General features: G+C 48.0%; 2 protein-coding genes across 4 annotated transcripts; one reads left to right on the plus strand and one right to left on the minus strand.

Moving 5' to 3' along the window:
• Nucleotides 1-589: 589 nt before the first annotated feature.
• cacna2d4a (calcium channel, voltage-dependent, alpha 2/delta subunit 4a) lies at nt 590-19,927 on the plus strand. Of its 3 annotated transcripts, XM_053864211.1 has the most exons (40): nt 593-1,050; nt 1,785-1,919; nt 2,272-2,353; nt 2,787-2,903; nt 2,969-3,028; nt 3,100-3,262; nt 3,355-3,486; nt 3,892-3,952; nt 4,238-4,388; nt 4,592-4,666; nt 5,752-5,841; nt 5,916-6,029; nt 6,330-6,408; nt 6,857-6,990; nt 7,170-7,187; nt 7,376-7,453; nt 7,516-7,596; nt 7,677-7,751; nt 7,818-7,904; nt 7,970-8,041; nt 8,127-8,188; nt 8,274-8,341; nt 8,408-8,453; nt 8,520-8,617; nt 8,689-8,782; nt 8,843-8,935; nt 8,997-9,124; nt 9,431-9,496; nt 16,742-16,803; nt 17,158-17,172; nt 17,257-17,301; nt 17,394-17,456; nt 17,618-17,688; nt 17,753-17,828; nt 18,054-18,106; nt 18,180-18,229; nt 18,841-18,961; nt 19,041-19,161; nt 19,236-19,313; nt 19,380-19,917. In XM_053864211.1, the coding sequence occupies exons 2-40, from the start codon at nt 1,846-1,848 to the stop codon at nt 19,479-19,481; spliced, it is 3,255 nt and encodes a 1,084-aa protein (XP_053720186.1). In that variant the 5' UTR covers nt 593-1,050; nt 1,785-1,845; the 3' UTR covers nt 19,482-19,917. The 3 variants fall into 3 exon arrangements, with proteins under 3 accessions (XP_053720188.1, XP_053720187.1, XP_053720186.1); XM_053864213.1 differs by lacking the exon at nt 2,787-2,903 and having other exon boundaries at nt 590-1,050; nt 19,380-19,927; XM_053864212.1 differs by lacking the exon at nt 7,170-7,187 and having other exon boundaries at nt 592-1,050; nt 19,380-19,920.
• lrtm2a (leucine-rich repeats and transmembrane domains 2a) lies at nt 9,573-15,743 on the minus strand. The gene is made up of 7 exons (XM_053864231.1): nt 15,361-15,743; nt 13,680-13,812; nt 12,774-13,000; nt 12,563-12,688; nt 12,405-12,493; nt 12,132-12,289; nt 9,573-11,727 (listed from the first exon to the last, which is right to left on the minus strand). Exons 2-7 carry the CDS (start codon nt 13,744-13,746, stop codon nt 11,222-11,224), a joined length of 1,173 nt encoding a protein of 390 aa, XP_053720206.1. The 5' UTR covers nt 13,747-13,812; nt 15,361-15,743; the 3' UTR covers nt 9,573-11,221.
• Nucleotides 19,928-20,053: the final 126 nt, after the last annotated feature.

Genomic DNA, 20,053 nt, shown 5'->3' on the forward strand with positions numbered 1-20,053 from the left:
GTGTGTGTGTGTGTGTGTCAGCAGATGAACACACAACTGTCCGCAGTTGTGGACACTTCATCAGTTTCTCCTCAGACCTCCATTTGGGCCGGAGCCTTTGGTGAGTGACAGCATGAGTAAGATGATGAACAGATTCATATGTAGTTGAGTCAGTAGAGCTGGCCAACTTGTCTGCCCACTGCTGGGAACTGCTGATCACCTTTCTTCCCTTCTGGGATGGTCTTTCTGTCGTAGTTGAGCCTGTTTGTTCATTTGTGTATGTGTGTTCACGTAGAGTTAACTTCATCACCATGTAGCGCAATCTGGGTCAGTGGGGGGGTCCACATCTGTTATTGTGTGTGTGTGTGTGTGCGCGAGTTCATGTGATGTGTCTTACGCGTGAATGTAGATGTGTTGGATTTGCCTTGTGAGTCTCCGAACGTTGCGTTTATTTTTGACCGATTGACTTTGAATGTGTGTGCGTTTGCTGTTTCCGACTAGTGCATGCAATTGTGTTTATGTGGTGAGCCCGCGTATTCAAGTTTGCTCGGGTCAGAGTCTGTGTGTGTGTGTGTTTGTGCTTCATCCTTTTAAGTGTGTAGTGGGAGGAGGAGTTTAATCCTGCTGGGATTATGTTGGCGAGAGAGTGCACTGGTCCGTCCGTCCACTCTTCATCACTTTTCATCACTCCTCTTCCTCCTCACTGGACTCTGAAATGTCGCGATCGTGACTCTTTTCTACAGACTGTCCCTGGGATTATTTGTGTGTGTGTTGGTGCAACATCCTGGTTGGTTGTGAGGAACAGGAAGCTGATGGGAAGCACAGTGAAGCCACACGGCTGGGAGATTTAGGGACATGGCCATATTCCGGTATGACTACTGGAGCCCGCAAGTGACCTTTGACAGCCGTGTCCGGATCGCTCCTCATTTTCTTGGTAAACTGGTCCACTCCAGCTGACGGCTCACACTCGGGAAGAACCTGAAACATCCTCCTCTACTCTCTCGTCAAGGAGACTCCTGGTTTTGTCATTAGTTCCTGACTCATGGATGTGGCTTGGAGATCTTTCATCAGGCAAGTTCTGATGATGTCAGCGGGAATCTTAGGGGCTGAAACCAACATCCTACCTTCATCTCACATCACTTCTTCTGTAATTCCCCTTTCCCACCTCCAGCTCTCCGCATATCACCTTTCTTCCCTTCTTCTTCTCTTCTCTTTTCATGTCTTGCACTCATGTCTCTTACAGAGACAGTTGATGGTCTCTTGCATGTCTCTTCTATGTTTTGTGTGTGCCTCCTCTGTGCCTCCTTGTCTCTTGTTCATCTCTAGAGAGTCTGTTATGATGTCTCTTGTTTGTCATTTTTACTCTCTTGTCCATCTTTTGTTTGTCAACTGTCCATCTCTTATGTGTGTCTCTTGTGTATCTTTGTCTCACCTGCGGCCCTTGCTCGCTTGTGTATCTTCCGTGCCTCTCGCATTTGTCCTCTTCTCGTCCTTCCTATTTCCCTTTCACAGACTCTCATGTCTTTTGTTTGTCTCTTTGCTTCTCTTTGCTTTTTTGATCTTTTCATGGTCTCCTGAGCATTTTGTCTTTCTCCTGTCTGTCATTGTTTGCTTCTCTCTTCTGTTTTTCCTGTTTGTCATTTGTTTGTATCGTGACGTGTTGCTGTCGTCCACGACTCTTCACAAAGCCTGACATCATCTGTCTCCTTCTCCCTATGAGATCATTGAGATTGTAAAGTGTTCTTCTCTTGTGCCACATCTACTCTTGTGTGACATGTGCGTGTGCTTTGTCTTAACAAATGCAGCGGCCGGTGGGACAAACCTCTGGAGTTGTGGGAGTTTTGGGAGAAGCAGTAAAGGGAAAAGATGATGATGATGTTGTGGACACTCGTCACCATGGCGACAGTGGTCGATGGACAGATGAAGATCTCACCGGAAGTGTAAGTTCACACAGGAAATGACTTCACTGTCTGCTTACTGTACACTACTGAGCGTCGCCATGTGTGTGTCCACGAGTGGCTCTGAACACATGCTAGCAGGTTACAAGCGCTGTGACTCCCTGGCAGGCGCGGCATCTGTCACTTCCTGTCTTCGCTCTCACCCCACATGTCGCTGCGCGGATTAACATGTTAGTTTGCACCGAATAATCTGTCACCTTCACCGTAATCTGCTTCAATCTGGGATTGTGTTGATCAGTGCACCGATGTAGCCGCACCACCACTTAACCTTTCACCCCATATGTCTGCTCTCTGACCAATGAAGGCATCTTGACTCTGATCATGTGACACTCAGGGTGCAGCAGTGGGCACTCACCTTCAGCAAAGACATCTCTGCTTTGTCGGCAAGATATTCCGGGGCCAGACTGTTGCAGAAGGTAAGACACAGTCACTGAAACTGGCTTTGAGACAGGTAAGATGAAGAAACTGTGTCATGTGAGCCACTCAGACTCATGAGCCCCATTTGTGCCAGCCAATCAGAGAGCAGCTGACTGACACAAGTTTACCGCACATCTGCAACATCAGATGGACCACAATATAAGAGTGCATGTGTGTGTGCATGTGTGTGTTTGTGCGAGGGTGTGATTAGCTTGTGAGTTTCTCCCGCCAGCTTCACCATCTGCTCTGATACGGCGTCTCTCACACACGTGATGTTTCACCTTGACCACAGACGACCTGTAGAGGTCGCAAGAGCAATGGGGGGGGTGGTTGCCATAGCAATGACTTGGCAGTTGCTACTGACCTGTAACATAAGCTGCTGGGGTCAAGAGGTTTCCTCAGTTGTTGACTGTTTTTGTGTGTGTGTGTCAGAAATACAAGGATGTAGAGGCTGTGGTGAAGATAGAGGAGGTCAATGGGGAGCAGCTGGTGAAGAAGATTGCAGGGGAGATGGAGGAGATGCTTGGCAGGAAGATGAAGTCAGTCAAGGTGTGAAACTTTTCAGACTGGCGTTCGGTTCTTGGCTGTTTCTCACTCACCGCATTTGTTTCCAGAGGTTAGCAGAGTCAGCTGAAGATGCTGATCTGTACCACGAGTACAACGAAACCCTAGAGGTACCCAGGAGCATGTCCGAGTGAGGAACGTGTTGGTGCTCTACGTCTGAGCCGTGGTTCTCTCGTTCCAGTTTGACTACTACAACTCCCTACTCATCAACACCGAGGACGAGGATGGGGAGCCTCTGCCACTTGGGGGCGAGTTCCCTCTGGAGGAGAACGAACATTTTAACAAGCTTCCTGTCAACACGCAGCAGAGCAACATCCAGGTGCCCACCAACGTGTACAACCGAGGTAACGCACACGTGTGTGTGCGAAATAAGATACACTCACGCTCACACGGGAGCGCATACATGCACACTCTTACAAACTGATGTCTGTTTCAGATCCTGACATTGTGAACGGAGTCTACATGTCAGAGGCTCTGAATGACGTCTTTATTGATAACTTCCAGAAAGATCCAACTCTCACCTGGCAGTACTTCGGAAGTGCCACCGGGTTTTTCAGACTGTATCCAGGTACTCGCCGACACACACACTCACTGTACAGTTAACTTTATGGGGACGTTTCATTTACGTCATGCTTTAACCAGCCTCTCACCCTGAACTTAACCAGGAATCTTGACCAAACCTATAGGCATAATTCTAATGAGTAAAGCCTTCATCCTTGATCTGAGGCTTAACCTTGTGAGGACTGACCAAAGCAAAATGTCCTCGCAAGAATTGGTCCCCACAAGTATAGCTAAAGCAGGCCCACACACAAGCAGTGTGCACTGTCAGGAGGTCAGTTGTTGAGTCAGAGCTGCGTCAGGATTAAGCTGCTGATTAGAACTTCAGTGTGTGTGTGTGTGTGTATGTGTTTGAATTTGTATTGTGAGGTGTCTTGGTTCTCTCTCCTGGACTCATGCCCCCTCCCTCCCTCAGGAATCCAGTGGATTCCGGATGAGAACGGCGTGGTCACCTTTGACTGCAGGAACAGAAACTGGTAAAGTACCACCAGGATGCGGATTTAGGCCAGACATGAAGGTGTCTTCATGCCCACCTGGAGTCACAGAGTTGGATCGTCAGTGTTCATTTTGGGTTCATGCACATGTGGGGTCCATAAAGGTAGTGAGGCCTCTGGGCACTTGGACTAGAATGAGAAGGAAATCTTGTTCTTAATGCGATTAAGGGTGGAGAGACCAGAATAAAGAGATGAAGCAGAACCAGTAACAGGATCAATGTTGGGCTCGGCGTCCTTCACCTGTCTGTCTACCTGTCTGTCCCTTAGGTACATCCAGGCTGCCACGTCTCCGAAGGACGTCGTGATCGTGGTGGATGTCAGTGGCAGCATGAAGGGCCTCAGACTCACAATCGCCAAACACACCATCAACACAATCCTGGACACACTGGGAGAAAATGATTTTGTCAACATCATTGCTGTGAGAGCTCCATACTGAAAAACCTCCACATATAGTGGCATTTGCAAAAATGCATGCGATCCTGAAGACCCTGCTACACTTACGCGCGCCCACACACAGTTACACGATCATCCATACACAACAAGCGGACACAGACTCAGCCCAACCGAGCAGATGAAGTGGGATGAAGTCCGCAGGTCACATGATATCTCTGTGTGTTTCAGTACAGCGACTATGTCCGCTACGTGGAGCCTTGTTTCCAAGGAACTCTAGTACAGGCTGACCTGGACAACAGAGAGGTAACACACACACACGCACGTGCATGTGCTTGTATTTCTATTTTTGTGAGGCCTTCTCATTGCCATAATGATTTCCCCAGCCTCCTGACCCAGTTATCTTGATTCCCTCACCCTCAAAACGCGGCTTGGATTTGTGGGGTCCAGGAGAATAGACTGCACATTGGCATAAGGTCCTCACAAGGGTAGTGTTTTGTCAATAATTAGTCCCCCCAAGTGAGGATCAACCAGACACACACACACACACAGTCTGGTAATCTCTGCGCTTAATCTGTCCAGGAAAACTCAGTCGTATCCTGATTTGGTGACTTCACATGGGTGTGTGTGTGATTGGCTTATCTATTCTTGTGGGGACCAATTCCTGGAAAGACACCTCTTAGTCTGGACATTTGGCTTAGTTAGGACCATTTTTCCGTTCCTAACAAGTTTAACCCTGAATTTGAGACAACAACTAGGGTATAATTTGGTTCATGTTAGGTAGAGTGCTGGTTAAAGTGAGCCATTTGTTTTGGATTGTTAGGTTTAGGGTGAAAGGTTGGGGAAAGAGTTTTGGCAATGGGAAACGTCCAAGCATCCTAACAATGATATAAATACAAACTCATGCCTCTGTGAGCTCCTCTTTGAGTGCGCACTCCCACCCTCCCTCACCCACCACGTTCTCAGCCCGGGTCAGGTGAGGCGGCTGTCACATGACTGCTCAGACATTCATGTGATTGGTCAAACCACTAGGGAGGCCAAGTGGCTGCCAGATGCTGCTGGCTGACACACATCTGTGCACCACTGCCTTGTGTTGTTGGTAATTCCGGCATGAGCAGTTCTGTTGTGATTTCCTGCCTTAAGTTTCTGCCGTCCGCTCTGTGTTCAACCGTGACTCACTTCCTGGGCTGCTGATACCAGTCTGCCAGACCACCAAAGAAAGAAAGAAAGACAGAGAGAGAGAGAGAGATGCATGATGCAAATGTGTGTGTGCGTTGCCTCGAATGTATAATCCAGATTATATTGTGAATATCCAGCGGTTGGTCATTGTTTTTGCAGATACAGTATGTGTAATGTCTAACTCTTGTGACTGTGTGTGTGTGTGTGTGCAGCACTTCAAACTCCTTGTGGACGGGCTTCACGTCAAGGGAGAAGGAAAAGTAAAAAATGCAATGAAAGAATCGTTCAAGATTCTGAACGAGGTACGGATGTTTATCATTTGGGCCTCCTGCTTAAGGAAGCGCCAGTTCACTGACATTTGTCCGTGTTTGCACAGGCTGCGGCGCTGGGTCAGGGCAGTTTGTGCAACCAAGCCATCATGCTGATCACAGACGGAGCGATGGAAGATTTCCAGGATGTTTTTGAAGATTTTAATTGGCCAGAAAGAAGAGTGAGACACACACACTCACGTATACACACACACACACATGTTTGTATCTCTATCTTCGTGAGGACCGTTACTGACATAACCTAAACCATTCAAAAAAATGGCTAACTTCAACCAGGACTCTGAACCAAACTGAAAGACCCCGTTTTAATTGTCAAATTTAAGTTAATCTAATTGGGCACACCACATTTTTTACATTAGGTCTTCCTATCTTCTCACCTTCTCACAAAACCAGAAAAACAGTAGTAGTAGTAGTAGTAAATACAAGGTTCTCAAACGGATTTACAACCTGTTCTGTCTCAGGTTCGGGTGTTCACGTATCTGATAGGTCGCGAGATGACTTTTGCGGAGAACGTCAAGTGGATTGCCTGCAATAACAAAGGTGCGTGTGTGTTTCTTTGTTAGTTAGTGATTATATGTGTGTTTCAGTCAAAGTGTAGGTGTTTGGGAAAATGTGTGTCAGTGAGTGTGAGTATTTCCATCACACCACAGCAGACACTTCCAGAAGGACATAGATCACAAACCCCATTTCCCCAAGGTAGAGCACTGAAGTGCCCCTGTTGTGCATCGCTGAGGAAGTCAATCCAGGCTTGTCGCAAGCTCAGGTCACTGGTCTGGTTTCACACCCTGAGAGGAATTGTTTGCTACCCCCTGCTGGCCATTCACTGCTAGTGCTGAATTAGATCTCTTAATCCCACCAAGTGGAAATCCTGAAATCTCAGATTAAATACCAGATTAACATCAAAGTAACTATAGTGATACACTCTTAATCTGTCTGTGTCTGCATGCGTGCGTGTGTTTCCTTGTGTGTTGTGCGTGTGCTTATGCAGGCTTCTACACGCATGTGTCGACACTAGCGGACGTTCAGGAGAATGTGATGGAGTATCTTCACGTCCTCAGTCGGCCGATGGTCATCAACCACGACCATGACATCATCTGGACTGAGGCCTACATGGACAGTGTGGTCAGTAACCCACAGCCTTCAGTCTGTTCATCATCTCAACATAATCATGGACTTGTGGACGGGCTACATGGGGGCCTCCTTAAGGGGGTTCTCCAGCCAAGCTCCACCAGGTCCAGTTGGAGGCCTGACATGTCATTTGTCCTGTTTCATTTGTCTTGTGTGCATCATCGTGAGTACAGTTACCAAACACCGCAGAGGTAATCTTACCAGCCCTGGTGTATCACTTCACTCTCCCATCTAAGCCTAGTTGAGTCCAGACTAGTCTAGTCTGAATTCTTTTGTGACTGGATACCGTGGTTGCTCTATCTATTAGAGTAGTTTAGGTAGTTAATTTATGTTATTGTATCGGTCGCCGTAGTTACGTTGACGGTTGTGTGTGTGACAGCTGTTCAACACTCAAGCTCAGAGTCTGCTGTTGATGACGTCAGTTGCCATGCCAGTGTTCAGCAAGAAGAAGGAGACGGTGAGTTGTGAGGTGCGTCTGTGTGTGTATTATTTAGTGGGTTTTGTTGTGTTTATGTCCAGCTTTCACATGGCATCTTGCTGGGCGTGGTGGGAACAGACGTGGCGCTGCGTGAGCTCATGAGGTTGGCACCCAGATACCAGGTGAGTCCAGAACCATCTGCTCAAGTCAGTGTGAGCTTCAAAGAGTGCCATGGTTTATGGGACTGTGTCGCCCTCTGCAGTTGGGTGTCCATGGTTACGCCTTCCTCATCACGAACAACGGCTACATTCTGTCTCACCCTGACCTCCGACCTCTGGTATGTGCACTTCATACCTCATACAAGTGTTGCACAGAGTGTGTGAGAGTGTGGGTGTGTGTGCAGTACAGAGAGGGGAAGAAGCTAAAGCCCAAGCCAAACTACAACAGCGTGGACCTGTCAGAGGTGGAGTGGGAGGACACAGAGGAGAAGGTGCACATCACCCTGTCCTTTGTTTGTCTTCAAACTGAAACTAAGACTAACTCTCTCATGTCCAGCTGAGGACAGCCATGGTCAAAGGAGAGACAGGGACGCTGACTCTGGATGTGAGGACAACAGTGGACAAAGGAGTGAGTCCTCCTGTCATCTGGTGACTATGTCATGTTGCATTGTAATTGCCCCTCTGAGACGTGTCGTGTGTCCTTGTGTCCGCAGAGGAGGGTGATGTTCTTGAGGAATGACTACTTCTACACCGTCATCAGTGAAACACCCTTCAGGTGCCTCTTTCTCTCCGCTCTCTCCCTCACACTCCTCACCATCTTCACCAGTTGGATCTGAACATGCAGCTTTGTTCCTCCACAGTCTGGGAATTGTGCTGACACCGGGATACGGACAGTTTCTCTTCAGTGGGAATGTTTCTGTTGAAGAAGGTGACACTCACTGAAGCCCCGTCTGCTCCCCCTCACCATCACTGTCATCGTCTTCCTCCTCCACAGGTCTTCATGATCTCCTGGCTCCAGATCTGACACTGGCTGCCGAGTGGTGAGGAATAACTTCACCTGGTACTATTGTGTTCTGGTGTGTTTGAGGTTGCTGGTTCTGTTCCAGGACCTACTGTGAGACTGACATAGACCCTGCTCATCGGAAACTGAGTCAGCTGCAGGCGGTGGTTCGGTTCCTCACCGGAAAAGAACCGCACCTGGAATGTGGGTGACCTCGTGTCTGTCCTGGTCACACGGCCTTGGTCCTGGTTCCTCATCCCTGATCTGTTCCACAGGTGACATGAAGCTGCTGCAGCAGACTCTGTTTGACGCTGTGGTCACTGCACCGTTGGAGGCGTACTGGACCGCCATCATGCTCAACACATCAGGGTGACCAAGACACACGAATATGCTGGTAAAGGCACACATTCTTACTTTTCCGTTCCATAGGATGGACGAGGGAATTGAGACAGCATTTTTAGGAACACGATCTGGTCTCACCCGGTTCCAGAGATACACCGGGATTGAGAAACGAGTCGCTAAGTGAGTTAATGATGTCATCCAAGTGTGACTCCCTGATGCCTGATGGAGAGTGTGTGTTTAGGTGGTTCCTAGCCTCCACTGACCAGGAGAACATCTTCACCCTGGATCACTTCCCGGTCTGGTATCGAAGAGCTGCAGAGAGTCCTGCTGGACAGTTTGTGTACTACACACCCACAGAGGCCACCAGAGGTAACACACACGTCTTGTTTGTGTGTTCAGGAGTACGACAGAAACGATGTATATGTAAATGATATATATGTGCATAAACTAAAATATAATAAATAAATATCAGGTTATCGCACTTATAACTTCATAACTTTTTTATTTTTATTTTGGGGGGCAGTTTATGGTTGGGTATGACGGTTTTTACTAAAACATTGTTTATGGTTCAACTTATCTGCACATGAATTTAAGGTGGCAAATCTAACCTGAAGTAATGTGTGCTCCATTAACATTAGTGTGTGGGTGTGTGTGTGTGTGTTTGTGTGTGGTCAGGGAGGATCGTGATTGCTGCCACCTCCGTCGCTGTCACTGTAGGAAAGAAAACTGCTATCGCTGGAGGTAAGGTATTTGTTGCTAATCCGACTGATAGAAGTACACCAACTACTTGGAGTAGACTGTGAGGAATGGGTGATTTGTTGAACTCAAGACACAACTCTGCAGTTCTACGTACCAAACTAGAATTTATTGTTTACATACACCTGCATGCAAACACGCATGTCACACACACGCACACACACACTGCTATCTTTGTGGGGAGATTTCGTCGACCTCACGCTTTCCCCAGCCTCTCACCCCAAGCCCAGCCATCCAAAACAAATGGCTAACCTTTACCAGGACTCTGAACCAAACTGAACTGAACTCGTTATTTTGAAGTCTTAACCCTGAAATGGAGCCTTAAAACCTGTGGGGATAAGCAAAAATGTCCCCACAACTATAGCCCAACCAGGCGCACACACATACACACTTGAGGAAGCTAAGATATTAGCTACAACAACAGCAGACCTGTGAAGGTCCTGCGGCCTTGGAGAGAGTTCAGAGTCACTGACTGCTGGACCAAGTGAAGGCTACAAGCACACCCGCACACGTATAGACGAGGGCTGTGACTCCATGATTGGCCACCAGATTTGTGTTTCTGGAGGCAGTCGTCATTGAAGAGTTGCAGGTTTCTTCATTAAAACATTGTGGCTTCTGAACCAAAATATAAGAAATGGTTAAGTCATAATATTTAAATCCATACCACAGCTTTCTCGGGGTGAAGTCTTGGAAAATCTGAATCTTTTGCTTACTAGACAACAGAAACTAATGACAAGTTTCATCTGCTCATGGCTTATGGTCTATCCAACACCACTCATGCCGGTCATAATGTTAGTGTGAAGGACTGACGATTTCTGGTGACTCTGAACTACCTCTGTCACAGAAACTTTATCGACAAAATAACACAAACACAGAATCTGGAGACGGACGTTGTGTGTGGAGGACATGGGGGAGGATTTGAGAACAATGTTCTTCAGGAGTGGAGTCAGACTCACATAATAAATTCAAAATCAAGTGTGAAAGTGACTTGACTACTCGGAAAGAAAGAGGAGGCAGGCTATCATTTCTTGGCCGGGTCCACTGGAAGGCCTTAAAATGCTGAGGTTTGCTTCCTCTCTGGACTCATTGTTGCTGCTACATCACTGGCTAGTTTTCTATACCATAGATTCCATGTCCGGACCATGATCCTGTTAGAGCACAGAAGGGAATGATGGGACATGTGACTATAGGGGTGAAGATCTAATATAGATCTGGACTGCGGTGTGATGACGCCAGCCAAGCGTGGCATACTCCCATGGTCAGGGTCCTGTCCGTTCTGTGTGCTGTCTCTGTTCCAGAAGATTGGGTATGCAGGTGACACTGTTGTTGACTTGGGTGTGGGGGACTTTTGGTCCTGCTTTTACAACCTTGTAAGTCCTGAGAAGATCCACGGCCTCTTGGTTCAGAGTGGATTCTGGGCTCTAGGCCAGACATTCCTGGAGAGACAACAGGAATGTTGAGACCTCGGCAAGTCCTTGATGGACTATTGACATCTCCGATAAAGATCTTTGGGACCTGGACTTCAGAGTTAGTGATATGTTTCTTTGCTGCAGAGGCTGGACATGAACTCAAAGATTGTGGGTGAGGAGGGGACACAGAGGTAGAAGGTAAACCAGAGAGAGGATGAAGGACGGAAGACCAGAAGTGCGAGTCACACCGGGAGTCGCTCCTCTTCTCCATGAGCCCTTAGTTTTTGCAGCCCGCCCAACACTAGGCCACAGATGAGATCTGTTTCTCTTCTCGGTCATCACCGTCTGCCTCGCCATCTCCCATCAGGGGCTGCCTCTTCTTCAGCTCTCTCTGGTACTTGGCCATGAGCGAGGCATAGATGCATCCGTATGCCGCTGCCGCCACCATCATGATACAGACAATGCCACAGACTACCCCAGCGATCACCACCGTGCCTATGGCCCGTCGGACACTGACTGGCCGGTACCGAGCACGAACGCAGTCAGACGTGGAGTCTCCTCCCCCAGCGGCCAGGCCTGCAGGTTCCTCGTTGTTGCCAGAGTCAGAAATAGGCGACCCAGTCGGGTCCGTTGATGCTCTGCTGCAGGGTGGACTTCCACCACCTGCTCCGGTGCGAGGATTGTCACCGGCTCCGTTCTCGTCCTCTAGTTGGAGGCAGTAGTTGAACATCTCCACCGGAACCCCTCGGATGTCGCGTCCACGCAGGTCCTTGGGCAGTGTGCACTCCATGGCATCCACTGTTCCCCCTGGTGGACAAAGTGAAGACCTTTGAGGCAATGGTGAATGAGACAAGCGACATGTAACACCAGAGGCTGCCAGACAGGGTTGGTCATGAAACACCTCGACTAAAGAGCCTACGGGACCTCGGAAGGTGATTGTTCGGAACCACTTTGATGCCAAAATATCCACAACCGATTGGATCTACCTCTTGGTAGAGCACACCCAATAACGGCATTAAAGGACCACCAGCTGTCTGGGGTAGGCCACCCTTTGTGCTGTAGTTTCACAAACATCCAGCAGATGGCGCAGAAAACTGCTCTCTTAGCCGCTGGAATGTGGTGGGAGGGGGCCTGCAGCTGAGTGTCACTCACGATGGGAAGCACTCATCTGATCCAGGAATAGTCCACTCCCGTCTGCGCCTGACACTCACCTCGGTACAGCAGCCACTCCATCCAGTGCTTGAATTCTCGCAGGTTGCAGTCACATTCCCAGGGGTTCTGTCCCAGTTCCAGGTGCTGCAGGTGGGTCAGCGGCTCGAAGGCGGCCCTCTCCAGACCATGGAGTCTGTTTCCGGCTAGAGACAGTCGCCTGTGTGCACAGATGCACTCACGGTTACGGTCTGACGTTATTCCTGAGACACAGAGTCCAACTATTGTGGTGCTTTGGCCTCAGTTAACACCGGAGCTTTTGAGCCAGCAGTTACCTGAGACTCTGCAGCTCATCTAGCAGACCTAGAGGAACGGAGGACAGGCCGTTCACGGACAGATCCAGACTCTGGAGAGCCACCAGACCCTGAGAGTTCATGCTGGTTAGTTTCAGCTAAGGTGGGGATGACAAAGAGCACGATGAAGTCCAGACTACCTGAAACAGGTTCGGGTCTGTCCCGGTAAGTGAGTTATTGTGAAGACTGAGTTTGGTCAGATTAGACATTTCTCTGAATAATCCTGCCGGCAGATGATCCAGGTAGTTGTTGGAGAGATCCAGCTCCTGCCAATCACAGAAATATGACAGCTTCACCACTTCGCCATTTCAACACCTTTTGACCCATAACTTAGTTGGTGTGACCGCTGACCTCCAGTGCAGACATGTTGGCAAAAGTTGACGCCATCAATGCCGTCATCTTGTTGTTAGCCAGCAGGAGGCAACGGCTGCCCGTGGGGAGAAGGTGCAGAGGCGGCGGTGATGTCAGACCTCGCCCCTCACAGTCCACTAGACCATCGGTGGAACAGACACAGGGAGGTGGGCAGGAGGACGCCTGAGGCGGCAGCATCAACAGGATGCACAGGGCGCAGAGCAGCGCTGCAGGAAGAGAGACACTTTAAGACTCGGCTATCAGAGGGCAGCCTCTAAGGTTCACCAGACACCATGGTGTGACTATTGGCAGAGGACCGCTGTGAATTCAGCAGCAAGACGAGCATCATGCTGGCAGCTCAATCTCTCGCTAATCCTAATCTGTGACAAAAATAAGTTCACTTATGAAATTGGTGACGCTGTCACACTTGTGGATAGACTGCGGAATCAACTCACACATTTTTCAACCCAGATTACATGTGTCATTAATATGTGAAAGGCGCTCCAAGTCCAGAATGTTTCCGCCTGGAAAGCTGCTGACATGCTTCCCTCAAACTCTCACGACTCTCCAACACTGGGACACATTTTCAATCTGTGAAACAAATGGCTACTCCCATTTGAACCGCTGTTCTCCCCAATGTCTTATATGTGCCCCGACCAGTGTTGGCCTCTTCCAGGCGGAGTCAGTTGTCGCAAGATTAGACAGCGGGCCCCCGTGTGACACCTGACACTGCAATGTCATTGGTGTTATTCAACCTGCCACGTGTTGCCCATGGATACGCCAATCGGATCCTGTTGCAGGACGTACGTGAGCAGCTCATTAATGTTTCATCACTTCTAACAAGTATGTCTCCTCTGGATGTCTGCTGGGTTCTGTAGTGACCCGACAATATGCGTAATGGCTCACCTGGTCTACAGAATGGTGAGGGTACCACAGGTGAGGGGCAGCTGGAGGGCATCTCTGTCTGAGACATTTGGGACTTGACGATGGCTTCTTTTTGAGGGAGTTTTTACACTGTCATAGTGGCAGCCACGAACATCTGAGGACAGACACAGTCTAATGTCACTTCTTGCGCACCCTTTTCACTCTCACTCTCGCTTTCACCGCAACCCTTCTTTAACATGTTTCTGTTTCAGAACTCCTGGTCAACTTTACCACCACCTCACAAGAGTGTCAAGTTATTCTGAGAGCTTTGACCTTCGCACACACTCACACAAACAAGCATACACACACACACGTCAACACACATAAATACACACACGTTTGTACACAAAGACAAATAAACTCACTGGCACATTCCTGTGTGGCAGATTTGTATAACAGTTGCTGTCACTTTTCCATATGTTCTTCCTACACACTCACATTTGTTTTGCTATTTTTGTGAGGACCCCTCATTGCCATAATGCTTACCCCAACCTCTCACCCGTAACTAAACAATCCAAAACGAATGGCTAACCTTGGCCAGGACTCAGGAACCAGACTGAAACCTACTGATGATTTACCACTCCAATCCTTGTGAGGGCAGGCCAAAATAATACTTACCTCTCCCCCTCAATCTAACCAACCTTCACCATGATTTTTGACCAAACCTCAACTTTATTATAATGACCCTCTTTATTGAGTTTTAATGATCAAATTGAGGCTGAAACCTATGGGACCTGGCAAACAGTGCCCCTAAAAAGGTGTGTTTCCAAGAATTGGTACCGACAAGTATAGCTTTGCAAGATACACACACACATATGTACTCATCATTGCTATAAAGCTTTCCCCAGTCTCTCACCCTAAACCTAACCATCTAAAAACCAATTTCCAAACCTAACCATGAATCTTACCCACATTGTACACAAGTTTATTGACCTCATTTTTTTGATGTTTTAACCCCTTAAAACCTTATGAGGACTAGCCAAAATGTCCTCACACGATCAGTGTCTTGTTAAACATTGGTCCTCACAAGAATATTAATCCAATATTGAAATCACTTTTCATTTTGAAAACAACCATGAAAGAGTGCACATTGATTGATGTGTGTGTCTGTGTATTTGTGTGTCTTAAACTGGTGTTAAACTAAATGAGTGACAACACAGCTGTAAACACACTTTCCAATCAGTCACAGTGAGCTCTGTCCTCATGAAGCACGCACACAGACATGCACACCGACACACACGCATGTTCACACACATATGCCCAAAGGAGCAGATTCTTCTGACCTTGGCGTCACAAGTGCAGTGTTTCCCTATAGTCTTGATCTGGTTACAATAGTCATCGACTCCTGTCTGCAAGTTGCTCATGTGGCTTAAGTGCACACGCAGTCAAGGCGCTGATGTGGCTAAGGTGTTCATGTAGCTGTGGTGCTCACGTCTGTGAGCACAATCCAGATGTGCAAAAACGGTACAGCTATTGCGGCCGTGGCCGACACAAAGTAGCTCAATGCTCCTGCAGCCACAACGTCTTTTGCACTGAAAGTTATGACGTCGTCATGGCGATCGTCGACAACACCGTCACATGTTCAGCTGATGTGATGGCCACTGCATGGCCACACAATATCTCAGCCATAGTATCACACACGCATCCACACTCACACACTCACCTTCAGCGCAGCTCCACCTTCATGTCCAAAATCCAAGGAGACGTCGGGACAGACCGACCGAGACAGAACAGGAACCTGGAATAATCCTGGGTGTACTGCCCCCCCTCCCTTCCTGATGAGATGCCGAATAGATGGACGTATGGTGGGATGATGGATGGATGAAGAAATGGAGGTGATGAGAAGCAGAAGAGGGATTGCAGCAGCTTAGAGAAAGAGAAGATTAATCTGCCGGATCTGTTTTCTTCTGTGAGGTTCAGTGGTGCTCCTGCCTCGCCTGCCGCCTGTGTGTGTGTGTGAGGGAGGAAGAGAGAGAGAGATGTGTGTGTCAGTGAGAGAGAGAGAGAGAGAGAGAGACGTGTGCCTGAGTGAGAGACAGTGTTGGGTTGCTGTCGTCACACCCTCAGCCCCCTGTGTGTCGCTATGTTTTTGATTCCTGCTCTCAGTGTGTGTGTGTGTGTGTGTGTGTGTGTGTGTGTGTGTGTGTGTGTCAAATATAGTAACAGGAGTGTTGCCTGCAGCCCTGTGACGAGAGGATGAAGGAGAAGGAATAGCGAGTGCGGGATTAAATGGAAATGGGAAGATGTAGAACCAGGGTGGGGGAGGGTGAGATAAAGGGTGAGGCAGAGATGAAGGATGCGGGTGAGATGAGGATGAGGAAGAGATGGAGGTTAAGGGAGAGATGAAGGGGGAACGGTAGAGGGTGAGGAAGAGCCGTTCATGTTTCCACCATGTCGATGTGATGTTTTTCATGTTTGAGTTGAAGCAGAAAGGCAGCCAGGGGTCACAGAGAGGTCAACGTGGACACCTGCTGCCAAATACACACATCTCGTGGGTGAAAGTTAATGATGGGGTTAGAAGGAAGGAAGCAATTACGGTCAGGCACATGGCTGTGACTGTCACATCAACCATGTGTCTGTGCCCTGAAACAGTTCAATCTCAGCCCATGGCCAGTTGCTCTGGTTACCTGATGTCTGTGTTTCTTCTGATGACTCAGATGAGCTCAGGTGTGTCTCAGTTTTGTGAGTGCATATGTGAATGTGTGTGAGTCTGAGAGAGAGAGAGACAGCGAGGGTAAAGTCTTTCAACGGCTGAAATGCATGACGGGAGAAAATGCAAGACTTTGAGGCTAATACGAAGTGTCATGCCTTCATTGTGTGGTCTGTGTGTGTGTGCGCGCATGTGTGTGTATTAGAGAGTGTTTTTTGTTATGTAATTACATTTTGCTGCTTCACTGCTGAGCCAGAACAAGTCCTTTATGCAGCGTTGTGCACTCATGTGTGCTCCCGTAAGCGAAGCACAAACACATTCACTCATGCGCACAACCTTTCACCTGGACGGTCACATGACTGATGCTGATCAGATCCTCCTTTTGTATCTTCAGCTGTCGGGGTCCAGATGACTCTCAAGGTCTTGGAGTCCAGGTTTTGGGCCATCGCTTCCCAGGTCAGTTTGCAGTCTGAGGTGCGTGTTTATAGTCCACTGTACCGCTAAAGTGGATGTGCACTTAAGCAGGTGTGATTGATTTGGAGGTTTTGCATTGGGTTTGCTTCCCTGAGCGGAGTTTTTTGCTTACTGATGATCACATGACCTGCATGGAGGGTGTAATGATGTTACCTGGTATCAGTGGCTGCACAATAAGCTCTGGTCAGAGTGTAGTTTCATATGAAATGATACCCCAACACATTTGGTACTTACAAAGAAGATGATGCAGAAGATGAATAATAAGTGATTCTTGGCCTGAAGCTGCTGCCACCTACTGGAGGAATGACTTCTTTGTTTTCTTTTCTTTTTTTATAGCCCAACAACACTGATGTGAGTGTGCACACACATAGACTATTAACTCACATGCACAGACGCTGAATATTCTGTTGAAATCATGATGAATTTGGGTTTCAGTGTTCAGACGTGGATGGGATCTGTCCTCTGCAGTGTGACGGCTTTGTAAGTTGGCAATACACACACACACACACACACACACACACGATATGCACCATTGTGTGTTGATGGTGTTCTTGTATCTTTATTGTTTTCAGGACATATTGTGTTATGTCATCGACAACAACGGATTTATTCTGATTTCTAGACAACGCAGTGATGTGAGTTCACACACAGACACGCCATTACAGGTTTTATGTGAGGTTGGCAGGTGCTGGTCACCTACGCTGTGCTACTCCTCACGACTGCTGCGGGATCATATGACGCTCATGTGATTGCTGCTATCATGGACAAGTCTGTCTGTGTGACTGTCCTCCGACAGGCCGGACGCTTCCTCGGTGAGGTGGACGGGTCAGTGATGAGCACGCTCATCAGGATGGGAATGTTCAAAAGGTAACTGCTGAAGACAGTTTGATGGGTTTATTGCAGCTGCATTAACCTGTCTGTGTATGTGCAGGGTGTCGTTGTTTGACTACCAAGCCATGTGTAAGACGAACCACTACTCTGTCAGCAAGGCCCGCCCACTACTGTCTGTAAGCCACACCCTTTTTATTCTCAATGAGCCAACACATCTTTTGCTTGACCGGTTCTCTTCCTTCTCCCAACCTTTGTCATCATCATCATCATCATCATCATCATCATTCTCCATCATCCTTATACACCATTGTCCTTTATTACGACATCTTTCGTTATTATTCCTTTCCTTCCTTCATCATTATTCTCTATTGTCAACATCTTTCATCATCATCATTCTTCAGCCTCTCTTCACTTTGCTCTCAGCTCTGCGGTGGTTCTTCTCCAACTTGTTGCTGTAAGATTCTTTGATTTCATCAATCCTGATGATAATGATGAAGGTGATGATGATGGCAGTTTTGTCACTCCAGGTTCCTTCTTGACTCTAACATCTGCAACATCTGGGATGTTTTTACTGAGGGTGAGTGCAAGTCACCACACTCTCTCTCCCTCACTCTCTCTTTGACTCCCTCTCACACACACTTTTGTTGTTCTATCTTTGTGAGGGCCTCTCACTGCCATAATGCTTTCCCCAGCCTCTCACCCTAACTTAATCGGACTGAACCAAACTTACTCCCAACTTTTAATGATGTTTTAACCCTCTAAATCTTGGGAGGACAGGCGATAATGTCGTCACAAGAAGGTGACATGTCAAGGCTTGGTACTTTCAAGTACACCAAAACATCTCCATCTCCACCTTCCCATCTGAGCGAGGACTGTCATTGACATACATTGATATAATGCTTTCCTCAGCCTCTCCCCCTAAATCTAACCATCTAAAAGGAATGTTTGAACTTACCTTTTACGCTTTTAAACCTAATTATAATAACCTAGGTATTTGGTAGTTTTAACCATCAGAATGAGACTTGACAAAGTGAGGACCAGCCAAAATGTCCTCACTTTGCAAAAATGTCCTCAATGTCCTTAAAAATGTGTACAGGTTCTCACAAACCTAGTATTACAAGAACACACGCACACACACACACATACATACAAACAAATACACACACTCACTAACAGTGGTGTCTTCAGCTTCACTCCATAAGAAGCGGGTGGACGTCTTGCAGCCGTGTGACACAGAGTATCCCAGCTTCATCTACGAGCCAACAGTCAAAGAGACCAACAGCATCATCAAGTGTGGACGCTGTCAAAAGTAAACGCAACACAACTCATCCAGTGCCATCTTGTGGATGGGAGCCTTCAGCTGAATAGCCTGTGTGCGTTTGTATCAGGATGTTCGTGGTGCAGCAGATACCTGACAGCAACCTGCTGCTGGTCGTCATTCAGGCCGACTGCGACTGCTCGCGGCAGCACCCCCCCATCACCCTGGAGCCGGAGGAGGTGCGCTATATCCTTTACTGGGCATTAGCAGGATAACCAATCAGCTGTCTGAGTGATGTGATCTCCCTGACCTCCTGGTACATAACGCCTCCATCAAATGTGAGCGCATGAAGTCGCAGAAGATCCGTCGGCGTCCAGAGTCCTGTCACGCCTACCACCCTCAGGTCAGCAGGTCACTGGTCGCTTTCAGTCTCAGTGCCACTCGCTCACTCCACTCCTCTCTTCTCCAGGAGAACGCCAACGACTGCGGTGCAGCAGCAGCTTTGTCTGTCTCAGTCTGTCTGCTCCTCATCTCTCAGTCCATCTTGTGGTCACACTGGCTGTACCCTTGATGATACGACCAAGATGCCACTGTGTGATGTTGCCCAGGACAGATGTTTCAGATGGAGAGTTTCTTTTGGGAGTTTATCCAACCTTGTTGATGGTGTAACGGAATTGACATCTCAAGATGTTGACTGATGTTTGGTGACTCACAATGGACTTATTACAGTGAGTGTGTATGTGTGTGTGTGGGTGTGTGAGAGAGAGAGACAGTGTGCATGAGCACCACTTGGAAGGTTGCAGGTCCCAAGTTATTTTGTGTTTTTGACCCACATGTTGAAATGCTATGACTCGGAATTCAAATAAACATGTTCCTGGCGTCTCATGACAAACATGACCCTTGACCTCTACTGACCACCTATCCCCAACGATCGAGGAGCCGGCTTGTATGAGTGAGCGTGTTGTCACGGGTTTGTTCTCTGCTGCTCCAACATTCCATTTATTTCTGGAATAATCCCTATATTTGAGAGCATTAATCTGTTCTTCCGCTCTCATATCGACTTCTGGATTAAATCAGAGTAATCCGTGTGACTACGGGATTAACCTGTCCTCTCAGTCATCCACACCACAGCTCGGTCCAAAA

The sequence above is a fragment of the Synchiropus splendidus genome, chromosome 4, assembly GCF_027744825.2.
Source record: "Synchiropus splendidus isolate RoL2022-P1 chromosome 4, RoL_Sspl_1.0, whole genome shotgun sequence".
Taxonomy (NCBI): Eukaryota; Metazoa; Chordata; class Actinopteri; order Syngnathiformes; family Callionymidae; genus Synchiropus; species Synchiropus splendidus.